The sequence below is a fragment of the Saimiri boliviensis genome, chromosome 7 (assembly GCF_048565385.1).
Source record: "Saimiri boliviensis isolate mSaiBol1 chromosome 7, mSaiBol1.pri, whole genome shotgun sequence".
In the NCBI taxonomy this organism is placed as follows: Eukaryota; Metazoa; Chordata; class Mammalia; order Primates; family Cebidae; genus Saimiri; species Saimiri boliviensis.
Window position 1 is genome coordinate 32,449,401 of NC_133455.1, and position 17,565 is coordinate 32,466,965.

At 38.6% G+C, this 17,565-nt stretch overlaps 1 protein-coding gene across 6 annotated transcripts in view; it reads right to left on the reverse strand.

Annotated features, from left to right (window-relative positions):
* NR1H4 (nuclear receptor subfamily 1 group H member 4) overlaps nt 1–17,565 on the reverse strand; it is an 87,135-nt gene that overhangs the window by 40,849 nt on the left and 28,721 nt on the right. For all 6 annotated transcript variants that reach the window (XM_003929604.3, XM_010340211.3, XM_010340212.3 and 3 more), the window contains one exon: nt 10,971–11,336. In XM_003929604.3, the coding sequence (XP_003929653.1) occupies nt 10,971–11,336 (366 nt within the window). The remainder of the gene's footprint in view (nt 1–10,970; nt 11,337–17,565) is intronic.

The window sequence follows — 17,565 nt, forward strand, 5'->3', positions numbered from 1 at the left end:
AGTGAAATAATTTGAATCCCCATCTTACATCATACTCCAAGATAATTTGACCTTTAGAGTTCATTAGGATAATTATTAAATCGCATAAAATCAGACTTCACTTGATCTTAGTTTATATAAAGATCAGGGTTCTTCAGCTTTCACAATTGTCCATAAACAAAGGATCCTTTGGAAACTACATCTATTCTATACTGGAATAGTTTCAATAATTTTGGAAGCTTTTTTTAAAACTTCAGAGCCAAGTCTAATGCTGGTTCATGATCTTATATAAAAATATATTCAGAAAGGCAGTAGGGTCACTCATTTACGCAGATTATATCTTTTAAGAATTCTACCATTCTCTCTCTGATATGTGTAGATTCTCTTGGCATTGAAATGTATGTGACAGACACTGACCTATTTGGAAATGTGGCCATTTGAATTTCAGTCAGATGCTGACTGGTTTTGTTAGCTGAGGTTTGAGGTTTGAATGAAAGTTCATTCAGACATTAGCACACTTCCATATGCTGTATTGATAACTGAGGGCAAAAGAAAGCTCTTGATTTAATCTAGTGCTGAGAAAGTGGCAGTCATTGTCACTCTGTGTGATGCTCACATTCCCAAGTTATTACCTAAAAAAATTTAAAAACATAATTTCTCTCGTTGCTGCCATAAATACTTATGACAAATAAAAACACAGAGACAAGTTAAAATATTTTTAATGGAACCAGATAAAGAGACCAATGAAATGAGGAAATTGAACCCTGATCTTTGTTTTGTCTCTAAGAATAAACCTCTCTTGTGTTTTACATGTTTTAAATATCACAGGTCTGACAGAGCTTCAGTGACATCCTAAAGCAAGAGATCAGGTATATTCTAAAATATAATGTAAATCTTGTACAATCCACACAAACGCCCTACAAAATAGATAACATCCCCATTTTGCAGATCTCAGGCTCCGACAAAGTAAGTGTTGTGTAGTCTTAAGGATTAGCTAGCTTTATATATACTGCATCTCCCTTCTAGTCTAGTGCACATCCTATTTTGTTTTGTTTTGTTTTGTTTTGTTTTGTTTGAGACGGAGTTTTGCTCTTGTTACCCAGGCTGGAGTGCAATGGCATGATCTCGGCTCACCGCAACCTCCATCTCCTGAGTTCAAGTAATTCTCCTGCCTCAGCCTCCCGAGTAGCTGGGACTACAGGTGCACACCACCATGCCCAGCTAATTTTTGTATTTTTAGTAGAGACAGGGTTTCACCATGTTGACCAGGATGGTCTCGATCTCTTGACCTCGTGATCCACCCGTCTCGGCCTCCCAAAGTGCTGGGATTACAGGCGTGAGCTGCTGCACCCGGCCTAGTGCACATCCTATTAACAGAGGCAGGAAAATAGAACATAACCTTGCCCAGACTCCCTTTGCAGCTAACATGGTGGATATGATTTTAAGCTCTGCCATAGAGATGCCCTTGTAAGATGTTTGGAAAGGGGAAGCAAGTTGTTCTTCTCTTGTTTCTACTGGTAAGTGGGATCGTGGAGTTTTGCTGTGGTAGCATCCTGGCTTCCAGTTCCTAGCTTCGAGTGTATTGAAAGGCAATGTGCAGGATATTCATTGTTTGTAGCAGCAGATATGGCAGGCAAGCCCTGGCTCTGGAGTGACTCCAGTAAAGGCAACTTCTGATGCCTAGATGGCAGCTGAAGTGGTGTCTTCCTGGAGCCAGCAGTCCTGAGGTAGCTTCCTGAGTCCCCAACTTCTTGATTGTGTCAGAAGAGCAACTGGCAGGCCAGTTCTGCAGTGTGACTCTGAGCATCTCCTGGAAACAGCATAGATCGTGCTACTCTGACTCTTCCAACTTCTGTATTAATTCCTCTGCTTGAAACGTTGGTTTCTGTTTTATTTCATTGAATGCTAACCAGTAAATATTAAGTAACTTGTTTATTCAGCCAAGAAGTGCAGAGCCTAGATTCAATGTGAGCTTGTCTGCCCCCAAAGCCCATACTCCCTTTGATGGAAAGTTACAGGGTAAAATTCACTTTGCATCTGCTGAGTGCAAACATCCAAGAGATATGCACAGGGGCAGTGGGTGGCAGGGTGGCCGGGGGAAACGAGGTTGGCTGAGCAGCTCTCACAAGACCTGCAGGCATGAGACACTGATCCTCTCAGTGGGCACTCCACCCTATTCTGTCCTTCCCCTCTGGTTTTCCTCACAGTCCTTCCTCATTCCTCCATTCACTAAGCTAGGATAATTTCCATTTGTTTTCACAGGAGAACATATAAAGAACATAAAGGCGCCTATTTTTGGTTTTTCAGTCACCAAAACTTAAGCCCCCGATTCCTAAAGACCAGATAAAATTTATTCAAGTTGGGAGGAAGCAGACAACAAAAGAGGAAGTCAAAGAGGTAAGACATATTAGGTACCTGAGAAGGTCCTGAGCTCTGTCCCTCCCCACTCCCTATCCTCAGACAGAATCCTAGGATGAGTGGATTGAGAGATGATAGAAACCGCATGCCACTTGGGATCCTAGAAGATGGGGATTCTTGTGCCCTGTCCTGGGCAGAGCTGGAGAAATCCCCAGGGTTCCCTGCAGCCAGCATGACATAGAGCAGATGAAGTGGCTACATGGTTTCTCTGGGCAGCCAGGCATCCCAACACAGCACTGAAGCAACATCAGAACCCACCTGCCTGAGATGAATGAAGGAGACAGACAGGACCAGGCATAATGGAGGAGTGTGCTCAGGACCCAAGGATGGTACCACAGAGACCTTTCCTACTGGTGACTGAAGACCAAATAGAAGAGCACTCCAACAGATTTCAGACTGTGTCAACAGCTGCGGCACCATGCCCCACCCAGCCCCACAGCTGTGGGACCAGAGCACCACTTCCCAGTGCCCAGTCCCTCCACAACCCTACCTTAATCCTGGTACTTAGATGAACCCCCAGAAGAATTTTGGTGGGGGTGAATGGAATGATCCTGAATGAAATGAAGTTTCCACCAGAGCATGAGACTGAATTAAATATAATTTTACAAAATAAGATTACATTTCTCGCATCTATGAGCTGTGAGTTGAGTCTTGTGCTCACTCACTATACAGCTTCCAGTTAATCATACGCTGATTCTTTAGAGTCATTGGACAAGGCCAGGTGTGGTGGCTCATGCCTGCAATCATAGCCAAGACATATTTAGAAGGCCAAGACAAGGGATCACTTGATGTCAGGAGTTCAAGACCAGCCTAGCCAACATGGTGAAACCCTATCTTGACTAAAAATACACAAATTAACTGGGCGTGGTGGCAGGTGCCTGTAATTACAGCTACTTGGGAGGCTAAGGCAGGAGAATACCTTGAACCCAGGAGGCGGAGGTTGCTGTGAGCTGAAATCATGCCACTGCACTCCAACCTGGGTAACAGAGCGAGAGTCCATCTCAAAAAAAAAAAAAAAAAAAGTCATTGGCAGCAAACTGCAGTCAGCCCACTGCCTGTTTTTTAACTTTATTTTATTTTCCTGCCTATTTTTTTAAGAAAAGCTTATTGAAACCTAGCTAAGCTCATTTTCTATGTGGCTGCTTTTGCACTCCAGTAGCAGAGTTGATTAGTTGCAGCAGAGGCTGCTGTGGTGTGAAGCCTCAACTTGTTACTGTCAGGATGTTTACAGAAAAAAATGTGCCAACCCCTGGTGTAGAACATGGGCCCTGCCTGGCTCCAACCCATTCTCTCCTTTGCATCCTTGTCGTTTTCCTGACACAATGTGGACAAAGTCTCAAATCAAAATCAGTGGAAAAATTCTTTCTCCTTCCTAAACCTCCCCAAAGGTTGGTTCTTTTCTGACTACTTTCTCTGTCTCCTTGCCTTCTGTGATCCTGTACTTCCTTGTAGACTTCTGTCTTTGACTTCTTCTATTCTATATCCTTTGTAGGCTTCTCTTCCCCTGACCACCTTTAAGATAATTGTATTCTAGGGTTGTCCTTGACCACTGGTCTCAGTATATTTACCCTGCCATGCCCCAAAACTCTTCTCAGGTGGATCGAGTATCACTTGAACATAAGCACAGTTCACAAGACAGAAAGACAAATTCACCTCTAAGGAGGTAAGCCATCCAAGGTTAATGACTTTAGGGGTTCATTCCCTTGGCTGAAACAATACTGATACCTTAACATCTAAATGGACTGTTTGATTTTCTTCCTCTGGCCACTGAATTAGTCAATGTCACCATTGAGCAAACAACGGAAGGGTAGAATGATCACTTAGTAAACAACAAATAAAAGGCATCATAGCCTAGTGGTCAATCACGCAGGCTCTGGAGTTAGATTACAAGGTATAGTTTTAAAGCTCTTATTAGCCAACGAACACTTGGGTAAGTAGATTAACTTATGCTTCAGCTTCTACTTCCATAAAATGGGCATAAGGAGCTCAACATCGCTAATCATCAGGGAAATGCAAATCAAAACTATACTGAGAGTGGCCAGGCACGATGGTCACACCTGTAATCCTAGCATTTTGGGAGGTCAAGGTGGGCTGATCACCTGAGGTTGGGAATTTGAGACCAACGTAACCAACATGGAGAAACCCCATCTCTACTAAAAATGCAAAATTAGTTAGGCGTGGTAGCACATGCCCGTAATCCTAGCTACTTGGGAGGCTGAAGCAGGAGAATCACTTAAACCAGGGAGGTGGAGCTTGCAGTGAGCAGAAATCCCACCATTGCACTCCAGACTGGGTAACAAGAGCCAGACTCCATTTCAAAAAAAAAAAAAAAATTCTACGTGATATCATCTCACTCTATTTAGAATGACTATCAAGAAATCAAAAGAAGCCGGGCGCGGTGGCTCAAGCCTGTAATCCCAGCACTTTGGGAGGCCGAGGCGGGTGGATCACAAGGTCGAGAGATCGAGACCATCCTGGTCAACATGGTGAAACCCCGTCTCTACTAAAAATACAAAACATTAGCTGGGCATGGTGGCGTGTGCCTGTAATCCCAGCTACTCAGGAGGCTGAGGCAGGAGAATTGCCTGAACCCAGGAGGCGGAGGTTGCGGTGAGCCAAGATTGTGCCATTGCACTCCAGCCTGGGTAACAAGAGCGAAACTCCGTCTAAAAAAAAAAAAAAAAAAAGAAGAAGAAGAAATCAAAAGAAAACAAGTTTTGGCAAGGATGTAGAGAAAAGTAACCCCTTACTGCTGGTGGGAATATATAGTCATAATTTGTATAGTCGTAATGGAAAACGGATGAAGTTTCCTCACAAAATTAAAAATGGTACTACCATATGATCCAGGAATCCTACCACACAGTATACCTCCAAAGGAAATGAAATCAGTATGTCAAAGAGATATCTGCACTCCTATATTTATTGCAGCACTATTCACAATCCTATATTTATTGCAGCACTATTCATAATTGCCAAGACAGGGGATCAACTTAAATGTTCATCAGTGAATGAATGGATCAAGAAAATGTGGTATGTATACATAATGGCATACTATTGAGACATAAAAAAAAGAATGAAACCCTGCCATTTGTGATAACATGGTGAGTCCAGCGGAATTACATTAAGTGAAATAAAGCAAGCACAGAAAGACAAATACCACATGATCTCACTTACACGTAGACTAAAACGTTGTTCTCATGGAAATAGAGAATAGAATAGAGACTATGAGTGGGTGAGGAGGATGGAGGGAGAAGAGGACAGTGAGATTAGTCAATGGGTCCAAGGGTACAGTTAAATAGAAGGAATATGTCTGATGTTCTATTGCATAGCAGCATGACTAGAGTTAACAATAATATACTGTGTATTTCAAAATAAGAAGAGAGGTTTTTTAATATTCTCATAATGAAAAATAATAAATTAAGCTGTTAGATGTGCTAATTACCCTGACTTCATCTTTACACATCTATACATTTATAAATGTATCAAAATACATTGTACCCCATAAGTATGTACAATTGGTATGTCAATCATAAATTTAAGAAAATAAAATGGACATAAGGTATGAGAAGTAATACGTTTATTACTAAAGTATAGTAAACATGACCAAGTGTGGTGGCTAATGCCTGTAATCCCAGAACTTTGGAAGGCCAAAGCAGGTGGATCACCTGAGGTCAGGAGTTTCAGACCAGTCTGGCCAACATGGTGAAACCCATCTCTACTAAAAATACAATAAATAAATAAATAAATAAATAAATAAATAAATTAGCTGGGCATGGTGACAGGGGCCTGTAATCCCACCTACTCAGGAGACTGAGGCAGGAGAATCACTGGAACCCAGGAGGCCGAGGTTGCAGTGAGACGAGGTAGCATCATTGCATTCCAGCCTGGGCAACAAGAGCAAAACTCCATCTCAGAAAAAAAAAAAAAAGTATAGTAAAACGCATCACACAAGTTATTAGCACTGGCATCCCTAAATCTTAGCTTGTTTTGGGAATGATATGCTTATTCCTTACTTTAAAATAGGCACAATAATACCTACTTTCCATAGTTGCTGTAAAGTCGAAAGAGAAAGTTCCTAAAATGCCTACCATAAGAATTAGCATGTCATCAGTACTGAAATTTGTAGGTTCAAAAGTATATACATTGAAATTTTTCTTTGAATCAGATTTGCAGAATAAATTATGCATGTTCTTTTCTGCTTCTTTCTCCCCTAGTAGGAAAGAAGAGTTAGATTAGACTTTGTGTCTTTCCAGTTCAGGTTTAAAGACTACATATTATTCTACTGAATTGTGCTTTTGGAGGGAAGCATTCTTTCTGTTCTCTTTTCTTGTCCTGTGGGTTTCACAGTCATAACATACAACCAAGATGCTTGGCCAGATGAGTGGCCTTAGGTGGCTTTTTGGATATGATTTGTACCCCAGTATTCTCAAACTTTAGCATGTAGTGCTGGTTAAATCACAGATTCTTGGACCCCTTTTCCAGAAATTCTGATTCAGTAAGTCTGAGGTAAAACCCCAAAGTTCTATAAATTCTCGAGTGATACTGATACTGCTGGTCCAGGTACTATGCTTTTAGTAGCATTGGTCTACACAGACAAGTTGAAGTGGCTGTAGGTAATCTGAATCTATGTTAAATAAATATTGTTAAACAACTCACAACGAATTGGGGCATCAACATTCATCAATATAGGCAGAAAATACTCACACTGCCATTACATGATACATAAATCAATTCTAGGACCATAACAATACAAACAACAAACATTTATTGAGTTTTGACTATGTGCCACAATTTTTTCTAAGGCCTTTACACATGTTTTTTACATTTTTATTTTATGACAGTATTTAAAAAACTAATAATAGCATTGTCTGGATCATGTCTATGACCATCTTATACTGACATTCAAACTAATCACCCTTAGTTTTGTTTGTGCCCATTAGCAGCAAGAAGTATGATTTGGTTGTCAAGAGCTATGATAGGCCGGGCGCAGTGGCTCATGCCTGTGATCTGAACACTTTGGGAGATCAAGGTGGTGGATCACCTGAGGTCAGGAGTTCAAGATCAGCCTGGCCAACATGATGAAATCCCATCTCTACTAAAAATATAAAAATTAACCAGGTACGGTGGTGGGCACCTGTAATCCCAGCTACTCGGGAAGGCTGAAACAGGAGAATCACTGGAACCCAGGAGGCGGAGGTTGCAGTGAGTGGAGATCGCACCATGACGTTCCAGCTTGGGCAACAGAGCAAGACTCTGTCTCCAAAAAAAAAAAAAAAAACGCTATGGCAAAGGTAAACTTCATATGCCCAAGATTTACCCAGCTCAGGGATGGCCAAATGGAGCTCTGCATGAACAAAGGTTTGGAAGAATCAACTGTTCAAAGAGAGAAAAGCAGTGGAGAATTGAGGCCTCATATGATACATGGTCTAGGTATATCAAACTCAGAAGAACCTAAGTTTGGTAACATATTGAGCAACAAAATTATATGATCTCATATTGTTTTATTGGTTTTGTAGTTTTATTTGTATTTAATTTTGTAAATTTTTTATTCTTTTGTTATACAGAAATATTTCAGTGTATAAAAGATGATAAGCAATATAATATAGTTATAATAAAGCTTATGCTCTAATTGCTTAATAATATAAGTAATTCATTAAAAGTAATTTAAGTCAACATTAGAGGCACATAGGAAATATTATAGCTTCCCTCAAGAAAGCTCCATGTGTAGCTCAAGTTTGAGAAGCTCTGTATTATACTTTTCACTGAATAGTCTCTCTTAGTGATTCTCAGCTGGGGTAATTTTGTCCCTGAGAGGACATTTTTCAACATCTGTAGACACTTGGTTGTCAGAAATTGGGGATTGCTACTGGGATCTAGTGGACAGAAGCCAGGCTACTACTAAATATCCCACAATATGTACAAGACATCCCCTCACAACACAGAGCTTTCCAGCCTAAAATCTCAATAGTGTCAAGGTTTAAAAACCGTGGTCTATCTTTGCCTTTCATCAATTCATAGCAATAGGAGGGAGGACATGAATTACAGATACTTTTCAACTCATGAAATTTACAAACTTGCTTAGAAGAAGAAACAGGCACGAAATAATTAGAATATTATAAAGATGGGTACTACGGATTCAAAGGATTTAAAGGACTTCAGAAGCCAACTAATCCTGTATCCCATATAACATAATAATTTCCTGTAATGGGAGCACTCAAGCCTGTTCATGTAACCTCTTTTTGAATTTCCATAATAATGAGAAGTTCATTACCACCTAAGGCAAAAAGCCAATCTCATTTTTGGGACAATTCATGTTAGTGCTAAAAAATTAACTCTTGAATTAGGCCTCAAAACATGGAACCCTATAAGCTTCAGCTTTTGGTACTAATTTTGCCCTCCAGTGTAAGAGCCCCAGTCACTTTTTGACTAGAGCTACTACAAAATTTGTTCATTTTCTTTTACATAGATGAGCGGTTGGATCTGTAAAAGTTTTATTTTTGTTTACTTTAGTTCCAGTTTCAGGCCTGTCATTTGGAAACTATTTTATTTTATTTTTTCAGATGGAGTCTCGATCTGTCCTCCAGGCTACAGTGCAATGGCATGATCTCGGCTCATGGCAACCTCTGCCTCCCGGATTTGAGCAATTCTCCTGCCTCAGCCTCTTGAGTAGCTGGGACTACAGGTGCACGCCACCATGCCCAGCTAATTTTTGTAATTTTAGTAGAGAGACGGGGTTTTACCACGTTGGCAAGGCTAGTCTTGAACTTCTAACCTCTGGTGATCTGCCTGCCTTGGCCTCCAAAAGTACTGGGACTTACACATGTGAGCCACTGCACCTGGCCTATTTTATTTTTCTAACCAATTAGAAATGGTTTCCTGCTTTAATTCCACCCCATCTTAAAATTTGTAGCATAAGCAGATCTCAATCTCCACATTCTGTCAGCCCAAAAAGATCTTTCACTTCATATAGTAATTGAAGGTAATATTTACTTTTTATCATTTGGAGATGGGGAAGAATTAAGTATTGTAAAAAAAAATTTGAATGCAGTTTTACAAAGTAGAGACTTATTAAGTACCAGTGCTGAACATGTTTTTTCATTGTGTCATTCAAAAGACATTTACTCCATATTTCCTATGTACCAGGCACTGTGCTAGGTGTTATCAGTAGCAATAAAGGTAGAGAAGACATAATCTATGCGTCCAAAGAATGTTTAAGTTCATTTACCTAGTCAAACGTGACTCTCCACAAAAAGGTTAAGGACATTCTGAAGGTCATAAATGGGATCTTTTAAGTTTTCTTTATAGATCTGCTTTAGTTTTTAAAGTTGGTGTATTAATGCTTCTTACTTAAAAAAACATTGTAACGGTGTCATTCACAGTTTTTAAGAAGTGACTAATATGGCTTTACGCAATCTGATCATTTGAACTTTCAAAGGTTTGAAATGTCTTTGAGCCATTCTTATGTGACTGGGTCCTCTGTTTATTTTCATAGCAACTATCAGCATTTGAGAACCCCAATGTGGCACACCATCCAAAAGATTCTGCTCAAGAGACAGTTTTTATTCAGTGTTCAATGTTCTAGAGGCTAGCAGAGTGCCTAGCTTATGGTGGGTGTTCCCAAATATTTGTTTAATGAATAAATTATTATTACAACAATAAACAGATGAACCTATTTTACAAACTTATTACCTGTGCCATAGTTGAGACAGTAATCACATGGGACTTTACATTGCCATTTTTATATTTCATTTGTTATATTTTATCCATCCTAAATGGATTGCAATTTTCTTATGATTGCTCTATAGCATCTATCACAAATCTATATTACTGATAAATAAAATATATATATATATTTTGAGGCAGGGTCTCTCCTGTCATTCAGGCTGAAGTGTAGTGGTATGATCATGGCTCACTGAAGCCTCAACTTCCCAGGCTCAGGTGATCCTCCCGTCTCTGCCTCCCAAGTAGCTGGGACAACAGGCGTGCTCCACCATACCTGGCTAATTTTTGTATTTTTTGTAGAGATGGGATTTTTCCACATTGCTCTAGCTAGTCTTGAACTCCTGGACTCAAGTGGTCAACCCGCCTCAGCCTCCCAAAGTGCTGGGATTACAGGCATGAGCCACCACCCCAGGCTAAATGAAATTTTTTAAAATATAAGCTATTATTACTTTGCTCTTTCTTTCTTTAAGTACATGAAAAAGTATTTTTAAATGTTTACTGAATAAAGTTGTACTCTTGATCTTAATTTTAAGAGATGAGTTAAAGTTTCTTCTTTCTTTAAAAAGAACACAAAACCAAACAAAACCTACAACAAGTTAAATTTAATCACAAGTTGTCTTTAGCTATGTGTGAGGTTTTGAAAAGGAAAAAGATTACTTTTACCTAAGCTAAATACTCTTAACAGTCTTCCTATAGATCTATGACTGCCCAACAAAGATGAGGAGGTAGGAGCAGAGGAGGAGAAAATGAGAAGTTGGCTGGGGAAAGAAAAGCATCTAGTCCAAGGGATTTCAACAACCAATATAGTAAAACCTGAAGGAGAAAACTGCCAATCTAGAGAAAACGCTTACCTTTGCATCCCTCACAGGTCAGTGCGTTATAGTGGTATCCAGAGGCTCTGTCTCCACAAACAACACACAGCTCATCCCCTTTGATCCTCCCTGCTGATGCGCCCATGCGGGGCTTCTTTGTTACAGGCATCTCTGCTACCTCAGTCTCTCCCTGGTAGAGAGTTTCAGCTGGCATTCGCCTGAGTTCATATATTCCAGGAGAGTACCACTCTTCAGGCTGCTGAGGGTAGAAGCCCAGGTTGGAATAATAGGATGATGAGGAAATCTGTGGTTGAACTTGGGGAAACTGGACATTGCTGTATTGTGAGTATGGCTCCACTTCCAGGTTCTGTCCTAGAGGACCCGACACTTGTTCTGTTAAAACACCTGAACAAAAGTGACAATAAAACTGGAATGAATGTCATCATTCTGGAAATTAGACAGGCAGCTTAACCTAATGGTTAGGAGTGTGGGCTCTAAGAAAAGACTGAAACATTTAACTACATAAAAATTTACAACTTTTTACAGTATACACATAATATAACTAAATGACAAATTAAAAACTCAGAAAAATATCAGCAACATAGAGGACAGACTCATCATTAATGTGTAAAGAGCTCTTGAAAGCCAGTAAGAAAATATTTCAGAACCTATGGAAGAAAGGATAAAGGAAAGGAATCGTCAGCTTTAGAAATACAAACATGAGTGTTTTGTAAACAGAAAAATGTTCTCATCTTTGTCAATAATTAAATTTAAATTGAGACTAAAACATTACAGTTTTCATCTTCAAATGCGAGAGGATTTTAAAAGTTTCATAATACATACTGTTAAGAAAATAAATATTTTGGGGGAAAAATTTGCCAACATTTTCCAGTTTTTTTAAACTTCAGTGTCCTTTTAACCCAGCATAAATTTTCCACTGCTTGAAAATTTATTTTAGAAATATGCTCAAACCTCTATGAAAAGGTGTTTTGTAAAAATATTCACTTGCAGCAAATTTGCAAGAGCCATAAATTAGAAACAATCTAAATAGTCATCCAAAGGAGTCTAGTTAAATAAATTTTTTACATCCATACACTGAAACATTAAGTAGATGTAAAACAATTATTTAGATTTCTATGTGCTGATAAGGAAAAGTTTCTACAATATGGTGCTATATGAAAAAAGTAAGCTACAGAACAATGTGTATATTCACGTGGGTAGTAAGGAAATGCTGTGTGTGTGTGCACACGTGCACACATGCACAAAGGCAAATTTCTGCATGATACAAAAGAAAGTAGGTGATAGTGACTGTGAGAGGTGATATCTTTACATTATATTCTGGAATAGAAGATTGTGTAATTTTTTTACTGTTTTTAATTTTTGTCATGTGTATATGTATGTGTTATTTTAATCATTATAAAACACAGGAGGAGCTTAAAAAAAGAATGCAGTGTCTGCAATCTGTCTACTGGATTCAAATTATTGCTCTGTTATTTACAATCTGTGTGCAGTTGGCAATTCCTTAATGTCTTTAAGTTGCAGTTTTCTCCTAATAAAACAGAGAATAATAGTACCTACCTCACTGGGTTGATGTAAGGATTATATGAGATAATGTGTGACAAGTGCTTTGCTAAATGTTTGGCACACAAGAAGTGCTCGATACATTATAGCTGACTTAAAATAGGAATAATATTATTATTCTTACTACCATCACTGTTAAAGGAGTCCCTTATTTAGAAAACCTCTAGGTAATAGAAAACCATCAGGTTATGAAAATGCTTCTATTTCCTGAAAACATCAACTATGGCTCTTTAGAAAATAGAAATATTTAAATTACGCAAATGCTGAAAATATATATATAAATAAGAGATAGGAAAGTTTACAAATGTCTCTCACTGTTCAAAATGTTGTTGGATAATTCTAGACCAAAATTCCAGCTCCATCTCTGATGAACCATGGGACTTTGAGCAAATTATGCAAACTATTGATAAACCTCAGTTTTCATGGCAGCAGGCTTGGGATGATAATATCAATATCAAGGTTAGGCTGATGATTGAGTGAGATTATACAGATTCACAGTTAATTATCTGAAACGCTTGTAGTCATATGTGTTTTAGAATTCAGAATTTTCTGGATTTTAGAACAGAATACAGTGCTATTTATATAATCCTCCCGGCGCAGTCTGGAACAAAACCCAGAATCAAATACAGCAATATTTTCCACAGTGAAACTAATGAATATTCACAGTAAGTAAAATAGATAAAGACCATAAATAGTTTCACATTCATTCAGGTCAGGTTCTGTCACCAAAATAAGCGTATGGCAAACTTTTAGAAAAACGTGGTTTTTCAGGGCCTTGGGGATTTAGAATTGGCAATTAGGGATTGTAGACCTATGTATGTATACATGAAGAATGAATGCTCTTTGCTGTACTCAAAAGATGGTTGAAATGAATACTATAATTATTATGATTACTATATTTTGCAGAAAACTTTTATAGAGTTCTTCCTAGTGGCAGACACTTGTATATTCTCATTTATTTCTCACAAAACCCTATGAGATAGGTAACATTATTATCCCCTACTTACAAATGAGTACCATGAGGCACAGAGAAGTTAAGCAACTTTACATCTACCTACCTAAATAGATGAGACGTGAGTTCTAGAAGTCTAATCTCAAAACTCACTGAATTGCTTCTCTCTGGGGGTAATTTCAGGTGTGTGATGCTTCAAAACATGATAGTCAAAGCCTTTCTCGCCTTCCTCCTACTTGCGTTTGTAACCCCCTTCTTGGTCTCTGCTTGCACATAACCTATAACTGGGCCTGCAAGCTTCTGCATGTCCCTACCCTTGGTTTCTTTTCCAGCCACTTTCCATGTTCTGATGTCTCTCTTTCTTGAATGTACCTTGATGCTTCCAGACTCAGGACTTCTTCCACCTGCTGCTTCCTGAGCCTGGAATGGTTCTCAACACAGCCAACCCCTCCCAGGGTTTCATCTCACTAATGAACCTATCTCTAAATTCCCTGTAGGTATTGCTTCTCTTGGGAAGTTTTCCCAACAGAAGAGGTCTCTAGGTTCCTGGGAGTCATGTTCCTGAATCTAGTTATACGGCATTTGAAAACCATTACTTACCCTACCTGGGTCTCCCTCTGCTCATCTGTAAAGAGAAGACTCTATCCTAGATAATCTTCTAGTTCTTTATATCTAAAAGTCTCCATAAGTATATGACTAATAGCTTATGAATGTTAGAATTCAGGGCTTTTCTACACTGGCAAAGTGCAGAATATACATATTACATGTTGAAGAGAACGCTTTCTGCATTAACCCAGGAAATGACTGACAGAGCATATGGTATACAGTATCTGTACAAAAATCAATTTCCTTTCCTTCTGTCTGACTTATCCAAATAAAAACAGCATAAAATGAGTATATCTAGCAGATAAAACATTTAGAAATGGTTCTTTGTCTTATGACTACAAAACGGAAGGGGAAAATATGGAATTATTACACAAAAAGAAAAGATAAAATACAAGCAAAATCCTGATCTATTTCATCACCAAATACTATAAAAATTTCTGGAGTGAACGGAATTGAAAAGAACTAAAAAGTATTAAAAGCGTTAGTTTCACTTAGACCTAGATTTTGTCCTCCAACCTATCTTATTCCCTTAATTCCCCTTCTCCCTCAGCACAGTTTCTCTCTGCCAAAGGTCTAGTAAGAATTAAGTAACTTGCCCAAGGTCAAAACCCAATAGAATCTGGATTCTGTAGAATCCAAGGAAATGTGTATTTTTTTTCTCCTCACATGATAATTCTAAAATCTCTAAGCATTATTTCAACAAAACAAATATTTCCATAATTAAGAAACACAATGGAGTCCAACTCAAGTTAGATAATGATATCACTATCAAATCAAACCTTGGAATGATCTAGATCAAAATGGAGAGCTTTCACAGGGATATAGATAATATTATGCTAAACAGTAGAACATCAGTAAAAACATGAGGTCAGTACACAATAATATTAAATAATACTTCTATTCTTAGCCGAGTGGAGTGGCTCATGCCTATAATCCCAGCATTTTGGGAGGCCAAGTCGTGTGGATCATCTGAAGTAAGGAGTTCGAGACCCACTGGACCAAGATGATGAAACCTCGTCTCTACTAAAAATACAAAAATTAGCTGGGCATGGTGGTAGGCGCCTGTAACCCAACCACTCAGGAGGCTGAGTCAGGAAAATCACTTGAACTTGGGAGGCAGAGGCTGCACTGGGCCAAGATTATGCCATTGTACTCCAGCCTGGGCGACAGAGCAAGACTCCGTCTCAAAAAAAAAAAAAAACAAAACAAAAAAAAAAAAAAAACCACTTCTATTCTCAAAGCACATCCACTTCTAGTATTTTATTGTGTGTCCCCTGAATCTCCACAAATAGAGAGGTAATTACAAAGACACCTTACAACCAAAGAACCGGCATGGCCAACATATTCTAAAATGGTTGGACCAGAACAACTTCCACCATTAACTGACTGTGACATCTTAACTGCCTAAGCTTTTTCTATTTCAGTGTCTTCTGTAAGATGGGACTGTTGCTATCTCAGAAGGTAGTTCTGAATATAAAATACGGTTATTGAGAAGCAGTTTCAGTAAGTTGAGTGTCATTAAAAGACATATTGTTTTCTAAAGAACCTAGAAAAATCATTTTAGTGATAGTTAACTGATAGTTAATAAGTAATTGTTAACACATAGTCTGTCTTGATATAGTATTAGGATAGTGCTTTCATTACAAATGTATATTTATAAACATATGCTCTCTGTGTGTGTGTGTGTGTGTGTGTGTGTGTGTGTGTGTGTGTGTGTGATAAAAAAACACTTGCTATTTAGCAGTCACTGTGTTAGAGTATAAGGATATGAAAGTGAAAAAGACACATATAAAGGCTCAGCCTTTCTCTTGCTTGTGTGTTTTGGGAATTGGGGATGTCTAGGGTTGGGACAAAAATGAGTAAACAGGTAAGCAAATACAACATTGTCTGACAGAAAATAAGATGTGGAGGGAGTAGAGGTAGTTCAACTTTAGAGTATGCTTTCTGAAAAGGTAAATTTATTTCTATTTTGATACAATTTAAAAGGGAAAATACATACTAAAATTTTAGATTAAGAATTTTTATTTTGGAAACAGTTATGAAAGAGTATGAGAATTAGTATTCCTTTGTGACAGTTCTCCATGAGAGTTTAGGGAAGAGTTCTGAAATTAGAGCACATGGATGGACTCCAGGGGAATCTGAGAAGCCCTGAGAAGAAAGTAAAATTCTTCTGGATAGATAGTCTCCAGGTTTCAACACCTTCTCTAAAGGAGTGCCATCTGAGGGAGCTTTCTGAGGTGACAGGAAGGTTCTATACCTGCCAATACGGGAGCCACTAACCACATAGGGATACCGAACCCTTAGAAAGTGCTAGTGATACTAAGAGGCTGAATGTTAAATTTTATTTAATTCTAAATTAAAATTTAAAGTTGAAGAGCCACATGTGGCATATTAGCCAGTGCAGCTCTAAGGAGTTTGGGACCAGAACCACTGTACCCCCAAATGGGAGATCAGGTTTGCATAAAAGCAATGGCACTCTCCCATAATCTCACAGTGAATTTCTGATGCTCCCAAGAAAGCATTCAGGTTATACCCGATTTTTCATCCCTGGCGCAACGCTGACCATAGTAAATGTTTAATGAACGCCTGTTGAATTGCAGTATGTGGAAAAATTGCTTTTTCTGCCTTCCTGTATTTCTTAATCCATGGTTTCTTCACTACATGGCAGGGCTTTAGTTGCGGAGTTGTTTGCTGTTCCTGGCATTGGGCCTTTGTGATGTTAGTGCCTCTCCCTGCCTTGTCAGCTTATCACCTATTCCTGATCACCTACGCCAGGAGGCCTGCCCCAGTTCCCCCAGGTGGAGTTCACCTCTCCTACCTCTGTACACGCTTCTAATGTGAAACATATTGGAAGTGCGTACAATCATTTCTTTTGTTTACAGGCTTATCTTCCATGCTGAGCTTGAGATGGTATGAGATACTACCTAAGAGTGCCCTCTGAGCGAACAAATCTGAATTCAATTCACCCACAACTTGTCAGGTATATGAGCCTGAAAAACACATTGAACTTCTTTAAGCTTCTGTTCCTTCCTTTATAAGCTGAAATAATGTAGTGTCTGCATGAGAGGCTGTAATAAAGATGAACTGAGACAAAGAAGGTAAGCTGCATAGCATCTGACACCACATAAACATTCATATCTTTTTGTGATTGTTGTGGTTGGTCTGTGAACTCTTTGAGGGAAAACACTAGATTGCATTTTCTTCTTTACATTCCTGGCATCTAATACAATGCCTGACACATAGTAAATGTTGATTAAATGTTGATTAAATTGAAGTGAATGGAAAATTTGCTTCCCCAGCCTTCCAACTAATTTCCATTTCTAAATACAGTGTCAGTCACTTTTAAACATCACATTTAAACATCACTTTTGAACAAAAACGTGTTCACAATTATCATTATTATAAAAATTATTTGAATTTTTTCTTGTTGGAAATTTAAAAGATGCATTTCTGTTTTTAAAAAAATATTAAAATACATTTTACTGTGTTTTAATT